This window comes from Pelodiscus sinensis, unplaced genomic scaffold (assembly GCF_049634645.1).
Source record: "Pelodiscus sinensis isolate JC-2024 unplaced genomic scaffold, ASM4963464v1 ctg95, whole genome shotgun sequence".
In the NCBI taxonomy this organism is placed as follows: Eukaryota; Metazoa; Chordata; order Testudines; family Trionychidae; genus Pelodiscus; species Pelodiscus sinensis.
The window spans coordinates 397,720-419,010 of record NW_027465954.1 but is presented as its reverse complement, the minus strand read 5'-3'; the positions used below and the strand labels follow the sequence as shown (position 1 = coordinate 419,010).

Below are 21,291 nucleotides of genomic sequence, written 5' to 3'. Positions count from 1 at the left end.
TGGACCCTTCCGCCACTCGCACGCCGGTTTGGGATACGCCGCTTGATGCGTGCACAGCTGGAACCTCACACTCTGCAACTCCCAGAGTCCACAAAGCAGTGGTGTTTTATTTACCCCAAGTCCCAGCCAGCCTGTCCCTACCAGGCCTTGCATCTCCCAGTGGGGGCCAGGCCAAGCACTGCCCCCACCCACGCAGCAGAGTTCATGGGAGAACGGCTCCCCCCAGCAGTTCCTGCCACATTCCCCTCCTGGGGCCAGGCAGGAGGCTGCACAGCTCAGCGGCCACAGTGCACTGCAGAGTAACAAGGGGCCATTTCTTACCCGGAGATCCTGAGTCCCAGGAAAGGGGGGGAAGTCCAGTGATCAGGTGCTGTGCCCCGGCTACGTGGAGCCCATGGGGAGAAGAGGGATGGTCTTGCTGCAGCGATCCCCTCTCCAGCCCAGCCCTTTGCTCTTGCAGCAGCCTCATGGGCTGAGCAGAGCTCTCAGGAGCTGGGGGAAGTTGGGGGTGCCCCAGCCTGTGACAGGGTCCCAAGAAGGGCCAGCACAGAAACCCTGCCCCTCCACTGCAGCATCCAGACACGCCAGGTGGCAGCCCTGAGTGACCTGGGGAGGAGAGAGCCCAGTCAGCACGTGGGCTGCAGCCACTAGCCACTCCCGCCTGCACCCAGCCACGCGTGGAGCCGGACGCAGGGGCATTGCTGCCCTGCAGGGCAAGTTCCGGCTACAGCCCCAGCCAGAGTGCCCCTCCCCTGGAGCCAGGGCAACTGGGGCGAGCTCCTCTCCCGTCCCGAGCCTGGGTCCTGCCCTGGCATTGCCCACAGACGCTGGCACGTCACTGCTCCGCCCCACTCACATCGTAGAGGGCATCACTGGGCCCTTTCTCCTGAAGCTTGTAGAGCGCCGGGTTCAAGAAGCCCAGCGGCGGCTGCCCCTGCTGCAAGCGGCGGTCGTTGATCAGAGCCACGATGCCCCCCACCACAGGGGTGGAGGCCTGGCGGGGGGGAAAGACAGGTCAGGGCTCTGGGGACCTCAGGGGCTCCGCCTCCTGGCCCACCTAGGGCAGCTGCTTACCGAGGTGCCAGACACCCACGGCAGGGGGATGCGATTAGTCACTACCCAGTAGTTGTCGGACAGGGCGGACAGGTCGGGGTAGGCACGGCCACTGCTGTTATAGTAGGAGCGGGGCGGCAGCCGGGGGGCCGAGCGCAGGAAATTCCGCACTGCTGCAGCCTGCAAGTCAGGGAGGGAAGCAAACGTGCACCTGGGCCTTCCCTTTGCACCCCGTTGTGCCAGCCTTCATCCCCCCCCCGGCAGCCGAATGCACCCGCCAGCCGCCCTTCCCCACCAGCCGCCCCTTTCCCCACCAGCCCAATGCACCCGCCAGCCGCCCTTCCCCACCAGCCCCCATCTTACCCCACCGCAGCCCAACGCACCCGCCAGCCGCCCTTCCCCACCAGCCCCCATCTTACCCCACCGCAGCCCAACGCACCCGCCAGCCGCCCTTCCCCACCAGCCCCCATCTTACCCCACCGCAGCCCAATGCACCCGCCAGCCGCCCTTCCCCACCAGCCCCCATCTTACCCCACCGCAGCCCAATGCACCCGCCAGCCGCCCTTCCCCACCAGCCCCATCTTACCCCACCGCAGCCCAACGCACCCGCCAGCCGCCCTTCCCCACCAGCCCCATCTTACCCCACCGCAGCCCAACGCACCCGCCAGCCGCCCTTCCCCACCAGCCCCATCTTACCCCACCGCAGCCCAACGCACCCGCCAGCCGTCCTTCCCCACCAGCCCCATCTTACCCCACCGCAGCCCAACGCACCCGCCAGCCGCCCTTCCCCACCAGCCCCATCTTACCCCACCGCAGCCCAACGCACCCGCCAGCCGCCCTTCCCCACCAGCCCCATCTTACCCCACCGCAGCCCAATGCACCCGCCAGCCGCCCTTCCCCACCAGCCCCCATCTTACCCCACCGCAGCCCAACGCACCCGCCAGCCGCCCTTCCCCACCAGCCCCATCTTACCCCACCGCAGCCCAATGCACCCGCCAGCCGCCCTTCCCCACCAGCCCCATCTTACCCCACCGCAGCCCAATGCACCCGCCAGCCGCCCTTCCCCACCAGCCCCCATCTTACCCCACCGCAGCCCAATGCACCCGCCAGCCGCCCTTCCCCACCAGCCCCATCTTACCCCACCGCAGCCCAATGCACCCGCCAGCCGCCCTTCCCCACCAGCCCCCATCTTACCCCACCGCAGCCCAACGCACCCGCCAGCCGCCCTTCCCCACCAGCCCCATCTTACCCCACCGCAGCCCAATGCACCCGCCAGCCGCCCTTCCCCACCAGCCCCATCTTACCCCACCGCAGCCCAATGCACCCGCCAGCCGCCCTTCCCCACCAGCCCCATCTTACCCCACCGCAGCCCAATGCACCCGCCAGCCGCCCTTCCCCACCAGCCCCCATCTTACCCCACCGCAGCCCAATGCACCCGCCAGCCGCCCTTCCCCACCAGCCCCCATCTTACCCCACCGCAGCCCAACGCACCCGCCAGCCGCCCTTCCCACCAGCCCCCATCTTACCCCACCGCAGCCCAATGCACCCGCCAGCCGCCCGTTTCCCTCCAGCCCCCATCTTACCCCACCACAGCCCAATGTACCCGCCAGCCCCCATCTTACCCCACCACAGCCCAATGTACCCGCCAGCCCCCATCTTACCCCACCGCAGCCCAATGCACCCGCTAGCCGCCCCTTTCCCCACCAGCCCCCATCTTACCCCACCACTGCCCAATGCACCCGCTAGCTGCCTCTGCCCGCACCACAGCCCAATGTACCCGCCAGCCGCCCCATCCCCCACCAGCCCCTATCTTACCCCCAGCCACAGCCTAATCCAGCCTGCTAGGCACTGCCTGTCCTATCCCTGCCCCAGAAGCTGTCATCTTACCCATCTCATGATCCAACCCAGCAGCCCCAATCCTGCCTCTTCCCCCACCCCTCACCCACCATTTCCACCCTATCTCCAACCCACCCCACCAGTTACTGCTCTGCCCCTGAGGCCCACCCCCAGCCTGGCCTGGTGGGGCTTCTGCAGCTACTGCCGAGCCTATGTGGCCCATCCAGCAGCGCCCACCCGAGACTCGGCCCAGCCCCCCGCCCCTTCCCAGCCCAGTCATCACCACCCTGCCCAGCTGCACACACCTGGTAGTCAGGCATAGGGAAGACACTGCTGAAGCCCCCCCCGCTGATATAGTCAGTCACCTCCCAGGTCACTCGGAAGGGGTTCTTAAATGCTGTGCCGCCAACCGTGGTGACGTAGGGGCTGTGGGGACAGAAGAGGGGGAGCTGCTCTGGCCAGGCACCAGGGAAAACTTTGCATGGGGGACCAGCCCTTGCACTGACTGTGGCTCTGCCCCCACATCCCCTCCCCAACCAGCGCGGGGGTCCTCAGGCCTCTCCCTGTCCCGGGGAACCCGTCCTCCTCCCCCAGCCCCGTGTGTTTCTGCCCCTCGTGGGGGCAGACGGGCTGGGGCTGTGCTGGGAGCACTCTGCCGTGGGCCAAACTGCACCCCCAGCCCTCGCCAGGGCACTCCCTACCCCAGATTTCCTTCCCTTCCTCCCGTTACCTGGAGGCTGGGAAGCTGGGCCGGAATGTGTGGCTCCCTCCAGCAACCTTCCTGCAGCCAGCTCCCTCATCACCTGCAAGGCAGGCGTGCTGGGTCAGCTGGGGCCAGAGGAGACAGCCAGGCACCCCTCTCCCCACCCAGCTGGGGGGCTCAGCCCGCTCAGAGGGCAAGAGGCACAGGCAGGCTGCACGTACCTGAGGCAAAGAGCACTGTCAAGCCCCGCACCGCTGCCTTCATAAACTCCACATTGACGCGCTCCAGGTAGGCCCGCGACAGGCTGTCCTCGTAGTCCCCGTAACTCACGGAGTGCACCCAGGGCACGGAGGACATGTTGCTAAGCAGCAGCAGCCAGGCCAGGAAGGGCTCCTGGCTCTCATGCCTCCCTGCAAGGGGCAGCAGAGAGGGGACTGGAGTGAAGGTACATTGCCTGGGCTAGAGCAAGCCAAGCCCCCAGGAAGGGCTCATCCTGGGCCATGAGAGAGATGAGCTTAGTGCAGGACATCTAATGCCCCTGCTAGAACTTACACACGACACTCACCGCAGCCACCACATGGCCAGCAGCCTTGGCATGTCCAGTGGCAGTGAGTTCCACACGTTTAATTACACAGTGTGTGTGTGTGTGACAAAATGTCCTTTTCCTGTCACTGATTGTCCCCTGTCCTGGTGCTGAGAGACAGGGAAAACCAGCCCTCCATCTCCTCCTCACCTCTTGGCCAATCAGTAGTTACACTTTCCTCATGTCACCTCTTTCATATCCATTCTCCCAGTCGCTTCAATTTCTCATGCACTCAGAAGAAAGAAAAGGTGTTGGCCCAAGAACTCTCTGAACCACTCCTATTGGGGAAGATCCACAGGACTGCAAGAAGGTTCACGCTGTGCCAGTCGTTAGCGAGAGAAAACGGGACAGGCTGTGTGATTACAAGTCAGGCAGTCTGACAATGGGGGTGGCTGATATAGGACTCGGCTAATAAAGAATTCAAGGAGGGCAGCAATAACAATCCACAGGGGTTTACGGAAATTTACATCTTCTCAGATGAGGTTATGAGCTATGAGTTTGGCAGATAAAGGTAACAGTGTTGATGTAAAAGCCTTAGATTTCAGTAAGCATGTGACTTGGTACCCACATGACATTTTGATTACAAAATCTAGAAAGATATAAAATTAACATGGTGCACATTCAATGATGTAATTAGAAATCATCAAGCAGGTACTTTTCTAGTGAGGACCTGCAGGGATCAGTGTTTGGCCTCCACTGTTTAACACTTTGTATCAAAGACCTGGAAGGAATACATATAATTACAGACGCCATCTCTAGGTCAACACGGTGGGTGAGGGGATCGCTTGTATCAGACTCACATCTGCATTCACACTACCCAGAGCACCTGTTCTGCCACCACCTTGCCTTTCTAGTGCCCTGCCACCAGCAGTTACCCCAGCAGTGCTAAGTTCCTGGGTGACACAAAGCCTGGGGGAGGGATAAATCAGAAGATGGGTGGTGAAAAAGCACCAGTGCGGGAGCCTGCTGCCCCTCCCGGCTGGAAGTTCAGGGGCTGTAGTTTGGTTCGATAGCTTTCAGCACCAACCCCCATCCACACAGCTCCAACACCCCGCCCTGAAAGAAACTGCGGCGGGCTCTGAATTACTGGCTACAAAAGGCTTTTTAATGCGTCCCAGGCCAGCATTCGGGCTGGGCACTCTGTGAAGGACTCAGGGGTCACGGTGGATAATCAGCTGAAGCCAGGATGACGCTGCAGCTCCCAGCGCTAATGTGACCCTTGAATTTATATGAACAGGGGACTGGCTCTCAAGGAGCAGCAGGGAAGTTGCCTGACTCCTGCAGCGGCACAGGTGTGAACCCAGCCCTACTGCCCACAAATCCACAGGGCCGTGGGAAAATGGCAGAGATCCAAGATGCCCCAAAACAACGATGAAAGGAGGGATGAAAACCTTATAGTGACTGAGACCTTCAGGCCCACCAAAGGGGACGAGTGTAACTGCCTCAGGGCCCAGAGATTCAAGGGAGCCCAGAGCTCCTGGCTGCCCCTGCTGCTACTGTGACAGCAGTGGCGGCCGGAACCCCAGCCCCTTTGAATCTGCACGGCTCAAAGGACTGGGGACGGGTGCTGTAGTCTGGGTAGCACTAAGGGCTGACTGCCCTCAAACCCACCACTTCCACTTGAGGCCCACCCCTTCTGGGGGCAAGGAGCTGCCCCTCCCACTTGCCCCAGGGCCCACACTGGCAATTGACCCAGCTGGAGACTCATACCAAAGGCCTGATCCATACTGCAAATTCACTTGCCACGTGGACCTTGCTACAGCAAATGCCAAGGTCCTAGTACATTGCCCTGTACACGGCTGTCCATCAACGTGCAGGACAGAACCATCTGGGTACCTAGCAGGGCCACATGACACGCTGCTCTACTGGAGAGTCACACCGTGGCTTCTTGCGCACTAATTGGCTATGTAGAGATGCCAAAGAGAAGGAGGAGCGCTGATCTGAGCACAGTCTATCAGCACCTACATAGGGAACAATTTTCAGAATGGACTTTGTAGTCTAGCAGGGAAAGAGAAGAACCCGTGGTTGGAAGCTGAAGTGAGAAATTTACACTGGAAATAAGGTGCAATGAAAAAAACCCACAATAACTTTGTGGAACAAACTACTAAGGTTGGACATTAAGAAAAAGTTTCTAACTGTCAGGGTAGTCAAACACTGGAATAAATTGCCCAGGGAGGTTGTGGAATCCCCATCTCTGGAGATATTGAAGAGTAGGTTAGATAAATGTCTAGCAGGGACGGTCTAGACAGTATTTGGTCCTGCCGTGAGGGCAGGGGACTGGACCCGATGACTCTCGAGGTCCCTTCCAGTCCCAGTGCTCTGTGATTCTAAGGTCTATGGTGGATTCTCCAGTCTGTGGCAATTTTAACTCAGTGACCGGTGGCTCTTGTTCAGACAGGAGTGGAAGAGGTTCTCTGGCCGGTTTAGGGCACACAAGATGATCCACACAGCTCCTCAGGCATTCTAGCCTATTAATCACTCTGCAGTGGAGTTCTGCGCCTCTCTCTGAGCCTGGCGCAGCAGCGTAGTGAGGGTGTTATGTGCCCGGGGGCAAAGCCAAAATTTGCGCTCCCCCCCCCCCGCTGCTGCCGCGCAGTGGGGCCCCAAACCTGGGGCATGGCTGAGTCTGACCCTGGGAGTAGGGAGGGAGCTTGTACTGCATCTTCCACCACCCCCTCTAGTTTGGGGCCAGGCTCCCGCATGCACTAACCTGCTGGCGGAGATGGAGGAGGGTCGGGCTGGGGGCGGAGAGGCAGGGAGGAGGCTCCAGCCGGTGGCGGCAGGGGGGAGGGAGGAGAAGCAGGCAAGCCGAGGGATGACAGGGGGACTAAATTGGCACCTCCCCAGCCTCCCTCGCTACGCCACTGGCCTGTGGGCCGGGCCGCGCCGCAGCGTAGAGTGATCTGCTGACGCCGAGTGCTCTCCTCCAAAGCACACAGAGCGCGCTAGCTGCCAACTTACCTCTGTGAGGTACCTCGGGAGGCAGCGCCAGCCCCATGAACTCACACAGGCCTGAGTGCTGCACCTGGGCCCGATGGGGCCAGCCCTGCAGTATCCACGAGGCCACACAGCTCTGCACTGTGCACTCAGCTCCTGGGGACACCTTGCTGGAGTTTCTGCCCCTCCGGGGAGTCCTGGCCCTTTCCCTGAGCTGGAGGGGGCAATGAGGGCCCTGTCAGGGCAGGCGCACCCCCCACCATCACTACTTTGTATTTACTGACATGGGATTCCAGCTGCCATGGCACTGCCCATCCCCCTGGCAGGTCCAATCTCTCCCCAGCTCCTCACAGCTCTGTGCTCCTGACGGACCCCAACGACTTCTCCCCTCCTCCACTGTCCTGAGCATGAAAAAGTACGTCCCCAAGATGGGAGCCAGCTTGGATCTTGCTAGCCCGGCTGTCCCTGTCTGCTGTGGGGAGAGCAGCCCGGTCAGCCTGGCGCTGCCTTTTCTGGCTGTCCTGAGCTAGGAAAGGCCTCTTGCAGCATGAACACGTCGCCTGGGTCTGAGAGATCCACTTCCATCCCTGTGGCACAAGGGAGATGGAACCAACTGCCCCCAGAGCCACCAAGTGAGGGAGCAGAGGGGATTAAATGCAATGGCGAGGGCTGGAGAGGCTGGGACCACTTTGGGGAGGCGCCTGGCCTGGCCAACGTCAGGGATGGGGATACCGGCTGTGAGAGGAGGGTGAGGCCTATATCGGATGGGGATATCTGCTGTGTGAGGAGGGTCAGAGGGACAGAGGGACAGGCCTATATCGGGTGGGGATACCGGCTGTGTGAGGAGGGTCAGGGGGACACAGGGGCAGGCCTATACCGGGTGGGGATACCGGCTGTGTGAGGAGGCTCGGGGGACACGGGCAGGCCTATATCGGGTGGGGATACCGGCTGTGTGAGGAGGGTCAGGGGGACACAGGGGCAGGCCTATACCGGACGGGAATACCGGCTGTGAGAGGAGGGTCAGGGGGACACAGGGGCAGGCCTATACCGGACGGGGATACTGGCTGTGTGAGGAGGGTCAGGGGGACAGAGGGACAGAGGGACAGGCCTATATCGGGTGGGGATACCGGCTGTGTGAGGAGGGTCAGGGGGACACAGGGGCAGGGCTATACCGGGTGGGGATACCGGCTGTGTGAGGAGGCTCAGGGGGACACGGGCAGGCCTATATCGGGTGGGGATACCGGCTGTGTGAGGAGGGTCAGGGGGACACAGGGGCAGGCCTATACCGGACGGGAATACCGGCTGTGAGAGGAGGGTCAGGGGGACACAGGGGCAGGCCTATACCGGACGGGAATACCGGCTGTGAGAGGAGGGTCAGGGGGACACAGGGGCAGGCCTATATCGGACGGGGATACCGGCTGTGTGAGGAGGGTCAGGGGGACACGGGCAGGCCTATACCGGACGGGGATACCGGCTGTGAGAGGAGGGTCAGGGGGACACAGGGGCAGGCCTATACCGGATGGGGATACCGGCTGTGAGAAGAGGGTCAGAGGGAAACAGGGGCAGGCCTATACCAGACGGGGATACCAGCTTCGTGAGGAGGGTCAGGGGGACACAGGGGCAGGCTTATACCGGACGGGGATACCGGCTGCGTGAGGAGGGTCAGGGGGACACAGGGGCAGGCCTATACCGGACGGGAATACCGGCTGTGAGAGGAGGGTCAGGGGGACACAGGGGCAGGCCTATACCGGACGGGGATACTGGCTGTGTGAGGAGGGTCAGGGGGACACAGGGGCAGGCCTATACCGGACGGGGATACTGGCTGTGTGAGGAGGGTCAGGGGGACACGGGCAGGCCTATACCGGGTGGGGATACCGGCTGTGAGAAGAGGGTCAGAGGGAAACAGGGGCAGGCCTATACCGGGTGGGGATACCGGCTGCGTGAGGAGGGTCAGGGGGACACAGGGGCAGGCCTATACCGGACGGGGATACTGGCTGTGTGAGGAGGGTCAGGGGGACACGGACAGGCCTATACCGGGTGGCGATACCGGCTGCGTGAGAAGGGTCAGGGGGACACGGGCAGGCCTATACCGGGTGGGGATACCGGCTGCGTGAGAAGGGTCAGGGGGACACGGGCAGGCCTATATCGGACGGGGATACCGGCTGCGTGAGGAGGGTCAGGGGGAAACGGGCAGGCCTATACCGGGTGGGGATACCGGCTGCGTGAGGAGGGTCAGGGGGACCCAGAGGCAGGCCTATACCGGACGGGGATACCGGCTGTATGAGGAGGGTCAGGGGGACACGGGCAGGCCTATACCGGATGGGGATACCGGCTGTGAGAAGAGGGTCAGAGGGAAACAGGGGCAGGCCTCTACCGGGTGGGGATACCGGCTGCGTGAGTAGGGTCAGGGGGACACGGGCAGGCCTATACCGGACGGGGATACCGGCTGCGTGAGGAGGGTCAGGGGGACAGAGGGGCAGGCCTATACCGGGTGGGGATACCGGCTGTGAGAGGAGGGTTAGAGGGACAGAGGGACAGGCCTATACCGGACGGGGATACCGGCTGTGAGAGGAGGGTCAGAGGGACAGGCCTATACCAGACGGGGATACTGGCTGTGTGAGGAGGGTCAGAGGGAAACAGGGGCAGGCCTATACCGGGTGGGGATACCGGCTGCGTGAGGAGGGTCAGGGGGACACAGGGGCAGGCCTATATCGGACGGGGATACCGGCTGCGTGAGGAGGGTCAGGGGGACACGGGCAGGCCTATACCGGGTGGGGATACCGGCTGCGTGAGGAGGGTCAGGGGGACACGGGCAGGCCTATACCGGGTGGGGATACTGGCTGTGTGAGGAGGGTAAGGGGGACACAGGGGCAGGCCTATACCGGACGGGGATACCGGCTGTGAGAGGAGGGTCAGGAGGACACAGGGGCAGGCCTCTACCGGACGGGGATACTGGCTGTGTGAGGAGGGTCAGAGGGAAACAGGGGCAGGCCTATACCGGGTGGGGATACCGGCTGTGTGAGGAGGGTCAGGGGGACACGGGCAGGCCTATATCGGGTGGGGATACCGGCTGCGTGAGGAGGGTCAGGGGGACACAAGGGCAGGCCTATACCGGGTGGGGATACCGGCTGCGTGAGGAGGGTCAGGGGGACACGGGCAGGCCTATACCGGACGGGGATACCGGCTGCGTGAGGAGGGTCAGGGAGACACAGGGGCAGGCCTATATCGGACGGGGATACCGGCTGTGTGAGGAGGGTCAGGGGGACATGGGCAGGCCTATATCGGGGGGGGGGGGGGGGGGAGAGATACTGGCTGTGTGAGGAGGGTCAGGGGGACACAGGGGCAGGCCTATATCGGGTGGGGATACTGGCTGCGTGAGGAGGGTCAGGGGAACACGGGCAGGCCTATATCGGGAGGGGGGGATACCGGCTGTGTGAGGAGGGTCAGGGGGACACGGACAGGCCTATATCGGGGAGGGGTGGGGATACTGGCTGTGTGAGGAGGGTCAGGGGGACACAGGGGCAGGCCTATACCGGACAGGGATACCGGCTGTGAGAGGAGGGTCAGGGGGACACGGGCAGGCCTATATCGGGGGGGGGGGATACTGGCTATGTGAGGAGGGTCAGGGGGACACGGGCAGGCCTATATCGGGGGGGGGGATACTGGCTGTGTGAGGAGGGTCAGGGGGACACAGGGGCAGGCCTATACCAGACGGGGATACCGGCTGTGTGAGGAGGGTCAGGGGGACACAGGGGCAGGCCTATACCAGACGGGGATACTGGCTGTGTGAGGAGGGTCAGGGGGACACAGGGGCAGGCCTATACCGGACGGGGATACCGGCTGTGAGAGGAGGGTCAGGGGGACACGGGCAGGCCTATATCGGGGGGGGGATACTGGCTGTGTGAGGAGGGTCAGGGGGACACAGGGGCAGGCCTATACCGGACGGGGATATCGGCTGTGAGAGGAGGGTCAGGGGGACACGGGCAGGCCTATACCGGATGGGGATACCGGCTGCGTGAGGAGGGTCAGGGGGACACGGGCAGGCCTATATCGGGGGGGGGGATACTGGCTGTGTGAGGAGGGTCAGGGGGACACAGGGGCAGGCCTATACCGGACGGGGATACCGGCTATGTGAAGAGGATCAGGGGGACACGGGCAGGCCTATATCGGGGGGGGGGGGGGGGATACTGGCTGTGTGAGGAGGGTCAGGGGGATACAGGGGCAGGCCTATACCGGACGGGGATACCGGCTGTGTGAGGAGGGTCAGGGGGACACAGGGGCAGGCCTATACCGGACGGGGATACCGGCTGTAAGAGGAGGGTCAGGGGGACACGGGCAGGCCTATATCGGGGGGGGGGGGTGGGGATACCGGCTGTGAGAGGAGGGTCAGGGGGACACGGGCAGGCCTATACCGGGTGGGGATACCGGCTGTGTGAGGAGGGTCAGGGGGACACGGGCAGGCCTATACCGGGTGGGGATACCGGCTGCGTGAGGAGGGTCAGGGGGACACGGGCAGGCCTATACCGGACGGGGATACCGGCTGCGTGAGGAGGGTCAGGGGGACACGGGCAGGCCTATACCGGGTGGGGATACCGGCTGCGTGAGGAGGGTCAGGGGGACACAGGGGCAGGCCTATACCGGATGGGGATACCGGCTGTGTGAGGAGGGTCAGGGGGACACAGGGGCAGGCCTATACCGGACGGGGATACCGGCTGCGTGAGGAGGGTCAGGGGGACACGGGCAGGCCTATACCGGGTGGGGATACCGGCTGCGTGAGGAGGGTCAGGGGGACACGGGCAGGCCTATACCGGGTGGGGATACCGGCTGTGTGAGGAGGGTCAGGGGGACACAGGGGCAGGCCTATACCAGGTGGGGATACCGGCTGCGTGAGGAGGGTCAGGGGGACACGGGCAGGCCTATACCGGGTGGGGATACCGGCTGTGTGAGGAGGGTTAGGGGGACACAGGGGCAGGCCTATACCGGATGGGGATACCGGCTGCGTGAGGAGGGTCAGGGGGACACGGGCAGGCCTATACCGGGTGGGGATACCGGCTGTGTGAGGAGGGTCAGGGGGACACAGGGGCAGGCCTATACCAGGTGGGGATACCGGCTGTGTGAGGAGGGTCAGGGGGACACAGGGGCAGGCCTATACCAGGTGGGGATACCGGCTGCATGAGGAGGGTCAGGGGGACACGGGCAGGCCTATACCAGGTGGGGATACCGGTTGTGAGAGGAGGGTCAGGGGGACACGGGCAGGCCTCTACCGGGTGGGGATACCGGCTGCGTGAGGAGGGTCAGGGGGACACGGGCAGGCCTATACCGGGTGGGGATACCGGCTGCGTGAGAAGAGTCAGGGGGACACCGGCAGGCCTATACCGGGTGGGGATACCGGCTGTGTGAGGAGGGTCAGGGGGACACAGGGGCAGGCCTATACCGGGTGGGGATACCAGCTGCGTGAGGAGGGTCAGGGAGACACAGGGGCAGGCCTATATCGGACGGGGATACCGGCTGCGTGAGGAGGGTCAGGGGGACACGGGCAGGCCTATATCGGGTGGGGATACCGGCTGTGAGAGGAGGGTCAGGGGGACACGGGCAGGCCTCTACCGGGTGGGGATACCGGCTGCGTGAGGAGGGTCAGGGGGACACGGGCAGTCCTATACCGGGTGGGGATACCGGCTGCGTGAGAAGAGTCAGGGGGACACCGGCAGGCCTATACCGGGTGGGGATACCGGCTGCGTGAGGAGGGTCAGGGGGAAACAGGGGCAGGCCTATACCGGGTGGGGATACCGGCTGCGTGAGGAGGGTCAGGGGGAAACAGGGGCAGGCCTACACCGGGTGGGGATACCGGCTGCGTAAGGAGGGTCAGGGAGACACAGGGGCAGGTCTATACCGGGTGGGGATACCGGCTGTGTGAGGAGGGTCAGGGGGACACGGGCAGGCCTCTACCGGGTGGGGATACCGGCTGCGTGAGGAGGGTCAGGGGGACACGGGCAGGCCTATACCGGGTGGGGATACCGGCTGCGTGAGAAGGGTCAGGGGGACACGGGCAGGCCTATACCGGGTGGGGATACCGGCTGTGTGAGGAGGCTCAGGGGGACACAGGGGCAGGCCTATACCGGGTGGGGATACCGGCTGCGTGAGGAGGGTCAGGGAGACACAGGGGCAGGCCTATATCGGGTGGGGATACCGGCTGTGAGAGGAGGGTCAGGGGGACAAGGGCAGGCCTCTACCGGGTGGGGATACCGGCTGCGTGAGGAGGGTCAGGGGGACACGGGCAGGCCTATACCGGGTGGGGATACCGGCTGTGAGAGGAGGGTCAGGGGGACAAGGGCAGGCCTCTACCGGGTGGGGATACCGGCTGCGTGAGGAGGGTCAGGGGGACACGGGCAGGCCTCTACCGGGTGGGGATACCGGCTGCGTGAGGAGGGTCAGGGGGACACGGGCAGGCCTATACCGGGTGGGGATACCGGCTGCGTGAGAAGGGTCGGGGGACACGGGCAGGCCTATACCGGGTGGGGATACCGGCTGTGTGAGGAGGGTCAGGGGGACACAGGGGCAGGCCTATACCGGACGGGGATACCGGCTGTGTGAGGAGGGTCAGGGGGACACGGGCAGGCCTATACCGGACGGGGATACCGGCTGTGTGAGGAGGGTCAGGGGGACACGGGCAGGCCTATACCGGGTGGGGATACCGGCTGTGTGAGGAGGCTCAGGGGGACACGGGCAGGCCTATACCGGGTGGGGATACCGGCTGTGTGAGGAGGGTCAGGGAGACACAGGGGCAGGCCTATATCGGACGGGGATACCGGCTGCGTGAGGAGGGTCAGGGGGACACGGGCAGGCCTATACCAGACGGGGATACCGGCTGTGAGAGGAGGGTCAGGGGGACACAGGGGCATGCCTATATCGGGTGGGGATACCGGCTGTGAGAGGAGGGTCAGGGGGACACGGGCAGGCCTCTACCGGGTGGGGATACCGGCTGCGTGAGGAGGGTCAGGGGGACACGGACAGGCCTATACCGGGTGGGGATACCGGCTGTGTGAGGAGGGTCAGGGGGAAACGGGCAGGCCTATACCGGGTGGGGATACCGGCTGCGTGAGGAGGGTCAGGGGGACCCAGAGGCAGGCCTATACCGGACGGGGATACCGGCTGTATGAGGAGGGTCAGGGGGACACGGGCAGGCCTATACCGGATGGGGATACCGGCTGTGAGAAGAGGGTCAGAGGGAAACAGGGGCAGGCCTCTACCGGGTGGGGATACCGGCTGCGTGAGTAGGGTCAGGGGGACACGGGCAGGCCTATACCGGACGGGGATACCGGCTGCGTGAGGAGGGTCAGGGGGACAGAGGGGCAGGCCTATACCGGGTGGGGATACCGGCTGTGAGAGGAGGGTTAGAGGGACAGAGGGACAGGCCTATACCGGACGGGGATACCGGCTGTGAGAGGAGGGTCAGAGGGACAGGCCTATACCAGACGGGGATACTGGCTGTGTGAGGAGGGTCAGAGGGAAACAGGGGCAGGCCTATACCAGACGGGGATACCGGCTGCGTGAGGAGGGTCAGGGGGACACGGGCAGGCCTATACCGGGTGGGGATACCGGTTGTGTGAGGAGGGTCAGAGGGAAACAGGGGCAGGCCTATACCGGGTGGGGATACCGGCTGCGTGAGGAGGGTCAGGGGGACACAGGGGCAGGCCTATATCGGACGGGGATACCGGCTGCGTGAGGAGGGTCAGGGGGACACGGGCAGGCCTATACCGGGTGGGGATACCGGCTGCGTGAGGAGGGTCAGGGGGACACGGGCAGGCCTATACCGGGTGGGGATACTGGCTGTGTGAGGAGGGTAAGGGGGAAGCAGGGGCAGGCCTATACCGGACGGGGATACCGGCTGTGAGAGGAGGGTCAGGAGGACACAGGGGCAGGCCTCTACCGGACGGGGATACTGGCTGTGTGAGGAGGGTCAGAGGGAAACAGGGGCAGGCCTATACCGGGTGGGGATACCGGCTGTGTGAGGAGGGTCAGGGGGACACGGGCAGGCCTATATCGGGTGGGGATACCGGCTGCGTGAGGAGGGTCAGGGGGACACAAGGGCAGGCCTATACCGGGTGGGGATACCGGCTGCGTGAGGAGGGTCAGGGGGACACGGGCAGGCCTATACCGGACGGGGATACCGGCTGCGTGAGGAGGGTCAGGGAGACACAGGGGCAGGCCTATATCGGACGGGGATACCGGCTGTGTGAGGAGGGTCAGGGGGACATGGGCAGGCCTATATCGGGGGGGGGGGGGGGGAGAGATACTGGCTGTGTGAGGAGGGTCAGGGGGACACAGGGGCAGGCCTATATCGGGTGGGGATACTGGCTGCGTGAGGAGGGTCAGGGGAACACGGGCAGGCCTATATCGGGAGGGGGGGATACCGGCTGTGTGAGGAGGGTCAGGGGGACACGGACAGGCCTATATCGGGGAGGGGGGGGGATACTGGCTATGTGAGGAGGGTCAGGGGGACACGGGTAGGCCTATATCGGGGGGGGGGGGATACCGGCTGTGTGAGGAGGGTCAGGGGGACACAGGGGCAGGCCTATACCAGACGGGGATACTGGCTGTGTGAGGAGGGTCAGGGGGACACAGGGGCAGGCCTATACCGGACGGGGATACCGGCTGTGAGAGGAGGGTCAGGGGGACACGGGCAGGCCTATATCGGGGGGGGGGATACTGGCTGTGTGAGGAGGGTCAGGGGGACACAGGGGCAGGCCTATACCGGACGGGGATACCGGCTGTGTGAAGAGGATCAGGGGGACACGGGCAGGCCTATATCGGGGGGGGGGGGGGATACTGGCTGTGTGAGGAGGGTCAGGGGGATACAGGGGCAGGCCTATACCGGACGGGGATACCGGCTGTGTGAGGAGGGTCAGGGGGACACAGGGGCAGGCCTATACCGGACGGGGATACCGGCTGTAAGAGGAGGGTCAGGGGGACACGGGCAGGCCTATATCGGGGGGGGGGTGGGGATACCGGCTGTGAGAGGAGGGTCAGGGGGACACGGGCAGGCCTATACCGGGTGGGGATACCGGCTGTGTGAGGAGGGTCAGGGGGACACGGGCAGGCCTATACCGGGTGGGGATACCGGCTGCGTGAGGAGGGTCAGGGGGACACGGGCAGGCCTATACCGGACGGGGATACCGGCTGCGTGAGGAGGGTCAGGGGGACACGGGCAGGCCTATACCGGGTGGGGATACCGGCTGCGTGAGGAGGGTCAGGGGGACACAGGGGCAGGCCTATACCGGGTGGGGATACCGGCTGTGTGAGGAGGATTAGGGGGACACAGGGGCAGGCCTATACCGGATGGGGATACCGGCTGCGTGAGGAGGGTCAGGGGGACACGGGCAGGCCTATACCGGGTGGGGATACCGGCTGTGTGAGGAGGGTCAGGGGGACACAGGGGCAGGCCTATACCGGATGGGGATACCGGCTGCGTGAGGAGGGTCAGGGGGACACGGGCAGGCCTATACCGGGTGGGGATACCGGCTGTGTGAGGAGGGTCAGGGGGACACAGGGGCAGGCCTATACCAGGTGGGGATACCGGCTGTGTGAGGAGGGTCAGGGGGACACAGGGGCAGGCCTATACCACGTGGGGATACCGGCTGCATGAGGAGGGTCAGGGGGACACGGGCAGGCCTATACCAGGTGGGGATACCGGTTGTTAGAGGAGGGTCAGGGGGACACGGGCAGGCCTATACCGGGTGGGGATACCGGCTGTGTGAGGAGGGTCAGGGGGACACAGGGGCAGGCCTATATCGGACGGGGATACCGGCTGCGTGAGGAGGGTCAGGGGGACACGGGCAGGCCTATATCGGGTGGGGATACCGGCTGCGTGAGAAGAGTCAGGGGGACACGGGCAGGCCTATACCGGGTGGGGATACCGGCTGCGTCAGGAGGGTCAGGGGGAAACAGGGGCAGGCCTATACCGGGTGGGGATACCGGCTGCGTGAGGAGGGTCAGGGGGAAACAGGGGCAGGCCTATACCGGGTGGGGATACCGGCTGCGTGAGGAGGGTCAGGGGGACACGGGCAGGCCTCTACCGGGTGGGGATACCGGCTGCGTGAGAAGAGTCAGGGGGACACGGGCAGGCCTATACCGGGTGGGGATACCGGCTGCGTCAGGAGGGTCAGGGGGAAACAGGGGCAGGCCTATACCGGGTGGGGATACCGGCTGCGTGATGAGGGTCAGGGGGAAACAGGGGCAGGCCTATACCGGGTGGGGATACCGGCTGCGTGAGGAGGGTCAGGGAGACACAGGGGCAGGCCTATACCGGGTGGGGATACCGGCTGTGTGAGGAGGGTCAGGGGGACACGGGCAGGCCTCTACCGGGTGGGGATACCGGCTGCGTGAGGAGGGTCACGGGGACACGGGCAGGCCTATACCGGGTGGGGATACCGGCTGCGTGAGAAGGGTCAGGGGGACACGGGCAGGCCTATACCGGGTGGGGATACCGGCTGTGTGAGGAGGGTCAGGGGGACACAGGGGCAGGCCTATACCGGGTGGGGATACCGGCTGCGTGAGGAGGGTCAGGGAGACACAGGGGCAGGCCTATATCGGGTGGGGATACCGGCTGTGAGAGGAGGGTCAGGGGGACAAGGGCAGGCCTCTACCGGGTGGGGATACCGGCTGCGTGAGGAGGGTCAGGGGGACACGGGCAGGCCTATACCGGGTGGGGATACCGGCTGCGTGAGGAGGGTCAGGGGGACACGGGCAGGCCTATACCGGGTGGGGATACCGGCTGTGAGAGGAGGGTCAGGGGGACAAGGGCAGGCCTCTACCGGGTGGGGATACCGGCTGCGTGAGGAGGGTCAGGGGGACACGGGCAGGCCTATACCGGGTGGGGATACCGGCTGCGTGAGGAGGGTCAGGGGGACACGGGCAGGCCTATACCGGACGGGGATACCGGCTGTGAGAGGAGGGTCAGGGGGACAAGGGCAGGCCTCTACCGGGTGGGGATACCGGCTGCGTGAGGAGGGTCAGGGGGACACGGGCAGACCTATACCGGGTGGGGATACCGGCTGCGTGAGGAGGGTCAGGGGGACACGGGCAGGCCTATACCGGGTGGGTATACCGGCTGTGTGAGGAGGGTCAGGGGGACACGGGCAGGCCTATACCGGGTGGGGATACCGGCTGCGTGAGGAGGGTCAGGGGGACACAGGGGCAGGCCTATATCGGACGGGGATACCGGCTGCATGAGGAGGGTCAGGGGGACACGGGCAGGCCTATACCGGGTGGGGATACCGGCTGTGTGAGGAGGGTCAGGGGGACACAGGGGCAGGCCTATATCGGGGGGGGGGATACCGGCTGCGTGAGGAGGGTCAGTGGGACACGGGCAGGCCTATACCGGGTGGGGATACCGGCTGCGTGAGGAGGGTCAGGGGGACACGGGCAGGCCTATACCGGGTGGGGATACCGGCTGTGTGAGGAGGGTCAGGGGGACACAGGGGCAGGCCTATATCGGGTGGGGATACTGGCTGCGTGAGGAGGGTCAGGGGAACACGGGCAGGCCTATATCGGGAGGGGGGGATACCGGCTGTGTGAGGAGGGTCAGGGGGACACGGACAGGCCTATATCGGGGAGGGGGGGGGATACTGGCTGTGTGAGGAGGGTCAGGGGGACACGGGCAGGCCTATATCGGGGGGGGGGGGGGATACTGGCTGTGTGAGGAAGGTCAGGGGGACACAGGGGCAGGCCGATACCAGACGGGGATACCGGCTGTGTGAGGAGGGTCAGGGGGACACAGGGGCAGGCCTATACCGGACAGGGATACCGGCTGTGAGAGGTGGGTCAGGGGGACACGGGCAGGCCTATATCGGGGGGGGGGATACTGGCTATGTGAGGAGGGTCAGGGGGATACGGGCAGGCCTATATCGGGGGGGGGGGGGATACTGGCTGTGTGAGGAGGGTCAGGGGGACACAGGGGCAGGCCTATACCAGACGGGGATACCGGCTGTGTGAGGAGGGTCAGGGGGACACAGGGGCAGCCCTATACCAGACGGGGATACTGGCTGTGTGAGGAGGGTCAGGGGGACACAGGGGCAGGCCTATACCGGACGGGGATACCGGCTGTGAGAGGAGGGTCAGGGGGACACGGGCAGGCCTATATCGGGGGGGGGGATACTGGCTGTGTGAGGAGGGTCAGGGGGACACAGGGGCAGGCCTATACCGGACGGGGATATCGGCTGTGAGAGGAGGGTCAGGGGGACACGGGCAGGCCTATATCGGGGGGGGGGATACTGGCTGTGTGAGGAGGGTCAGGGGGACACAGGGGCAGGCCTATACCGGACGGGGATACCGGCTGTGTGAAGAGGATCAGGGGGACACGGGCAGGCCTATATCGGCGGGGGGGGGGGGATACTGGCTGTGTGAGGAGGGTCAGGGGGATACAGGGGCAGGCCTATACCGGACGGGGATACCGGCTGTGTGAGGAGGGTCAGGGGGACACAGGGGCAGGCCTATACCGGACGGGGATACCGGCTGTAAGAGGAGGGTCAGGGGGACACGGGCAGGCCTATACCGGGTGGGGATACCGGCTGTGTGAGGAGGGTCAGGGGGACACGGGCAGGCCTATACCGGGTGGGGATACCGGCTGTGTGAGGAGGGTCAGGGGGACACGGGCAGGCCTATATCGGGGGGGGGGGTGGGGATACCGGCTGTGTGAGGAGGGTCAGGGGGACACGGGCAGGCCTATACCGGGTGGGGATACCGGCTGTGTGAGGAGGGTCAGGGGGACACGGGCAGGCCTATATCGGGGGGGGGGGTGGGGATACCGGCTGTGTGAGGAGGGTCAGGGGGACACGGGCAGGCCTATACCGGGTGGGGATACCGGCTGTGTGAGGAGGGTCAGGGGGACACGGACAGGCCTATACCGGGTGGGGATACCGGCTGCGTGAGGAGGGTCAGGGGGACACGGGCAGGCCTATACCGGACGGGGATACCGGCTGCGTGAGGAGGGTCAGGGGGACACGGGCAGGCCTATACCGGGTGGGGATACCGGCTGCGTGAGGAGGGTCAGGGGGACACGGGCAGGCCTATACCGGGTGGGGATACCGGCTCTGTGAGGAGGGTCAGGGGGACACAGGGGCAGGCCTATACCGGATGGGGATACCGGCTGCGTGAGGAGGGTCAGGGGGACACGGGCAGGCCTATACCGGGTGGGGATACCGGCTGTGTGAGGAGGGTCAGGGGGACACAGGGGCAGGCCTATACCAGGTGGGGATACCAGCTGTGTGAGGAGGGTCAGGGGGACACAGGGGCAGGCCTATACCAGGTGGGGATACCGGCTGCATGAGGAGGGTCAGGGGGACACAGGGGCAGGCCTATACCAGGTGGGGATACCGGTTGTGAGAGGAGGGTCAGGGGGACACGGGCAGGCCTATACCGGGTGGGGATACCGGCTGTGTGAGGAGGGTCAGGGGGACACAGGGGCAGGCCTATATCGGACGGGGATACCGGCTGCGTGAGGAGGGTCAGGGGGACACGGGCAGGCCTATATCGGGTGGGGATACCGGCTGTGAGAGGAGGGTCAGGGGGACACGGGCAGGCCTCTACCGGGTGGGGATACCGGCTGCGTGAGAAGAGTCAGGGGGACACGGGCAGGCCTATACCGGGTGGGGATACCGGCTGCGTCAGGAGGGTCAGGGGGAAACAGGGGCAGGCCTATACCGGGTGGGGATACCGGCTGCGTGAGGAGGGTCAGGGGGAAACAGGGGCAGGCCTATACCGGGTGGGGATACCGGCTGCGTGAGGAGGGTCAGGGAGACACAGGGGCAGGCCTATACCGGGTGGGGATACCGGCTGTGTGAGGAGGGTCAGGAGGACACGGGCAGGCCTCTACCGGGTGGGGATACCGGCTGCGTGAGGAGGGTCAGGGGGACACGGGCAGGCCTATACCGGGTGGGGATACCGGCTGCGTGAGGAGGGTCAGGGGGAAACAGGGGCAGGCCTATACCGGGTGGGGATACCGGCTGCGTGAGGAGGGTCAGGGAGACACAGGGGCAGGCCTATACCGGGTGGGGATACCGGCTGTGTGAGGAGGGTCAGGAGGACACGGGCAGGCCTCTACCGGGTGGGGATACCGGCTGCGTGAGAAGGGTCAGGGGGACACGGGCAGGCCTCTACCGGGTGGGGATACCGGCTGCGTGAG

General features: G+C 64.8%; 1 protein-coding gene across 2 annotated transcripts in view; it reads right to left on the bottom strand.

The window, feature by feature from the left end:
• Nucleotides 1-79: 79 nt before the first annotated feature.
• The window catches only part of TPP1 (tripeptidyl peptidase 1), a 63,420-nt gene continuing 42,208 nt past the window's right edge, over nucleotides 80-21,291 (bottom strand). For both annotated transcript variants that reach the window (XM_075917303.1, XM_075917304.1), the window contains exons 8-13: nucleotides 3,814-4,002; nucleotides 3,620-3,692; nucleotides 3,195-3,315; nucleotides 1,075-1,233; nucleotides 857-994; nucleotides 80-606 (exon numbers count right to left, since the gene is read on the bottom strand). In XM_075917303.1, the coding sequence (XP_075773418.1) occupies nucleotides 466-606; nucleotides 857-994; nucleotides 1,075-1,233; nucleotides 3,195-3,315; nucleotides 3,620-3,692; nucleotides 3,814-4,002 (821 nt within the window). In that variant the 3' untranslated portion in view covers nucleotides 80-465. The remainder of the gene's footprint in view (nucleotides 607-856; nucleotides 995-1,074; nucleotides 1,234-3,194; nucleotides 3,316-3,619; nucleotides 3,693-3,813; nucleotides 4,003-21,291) is intronic.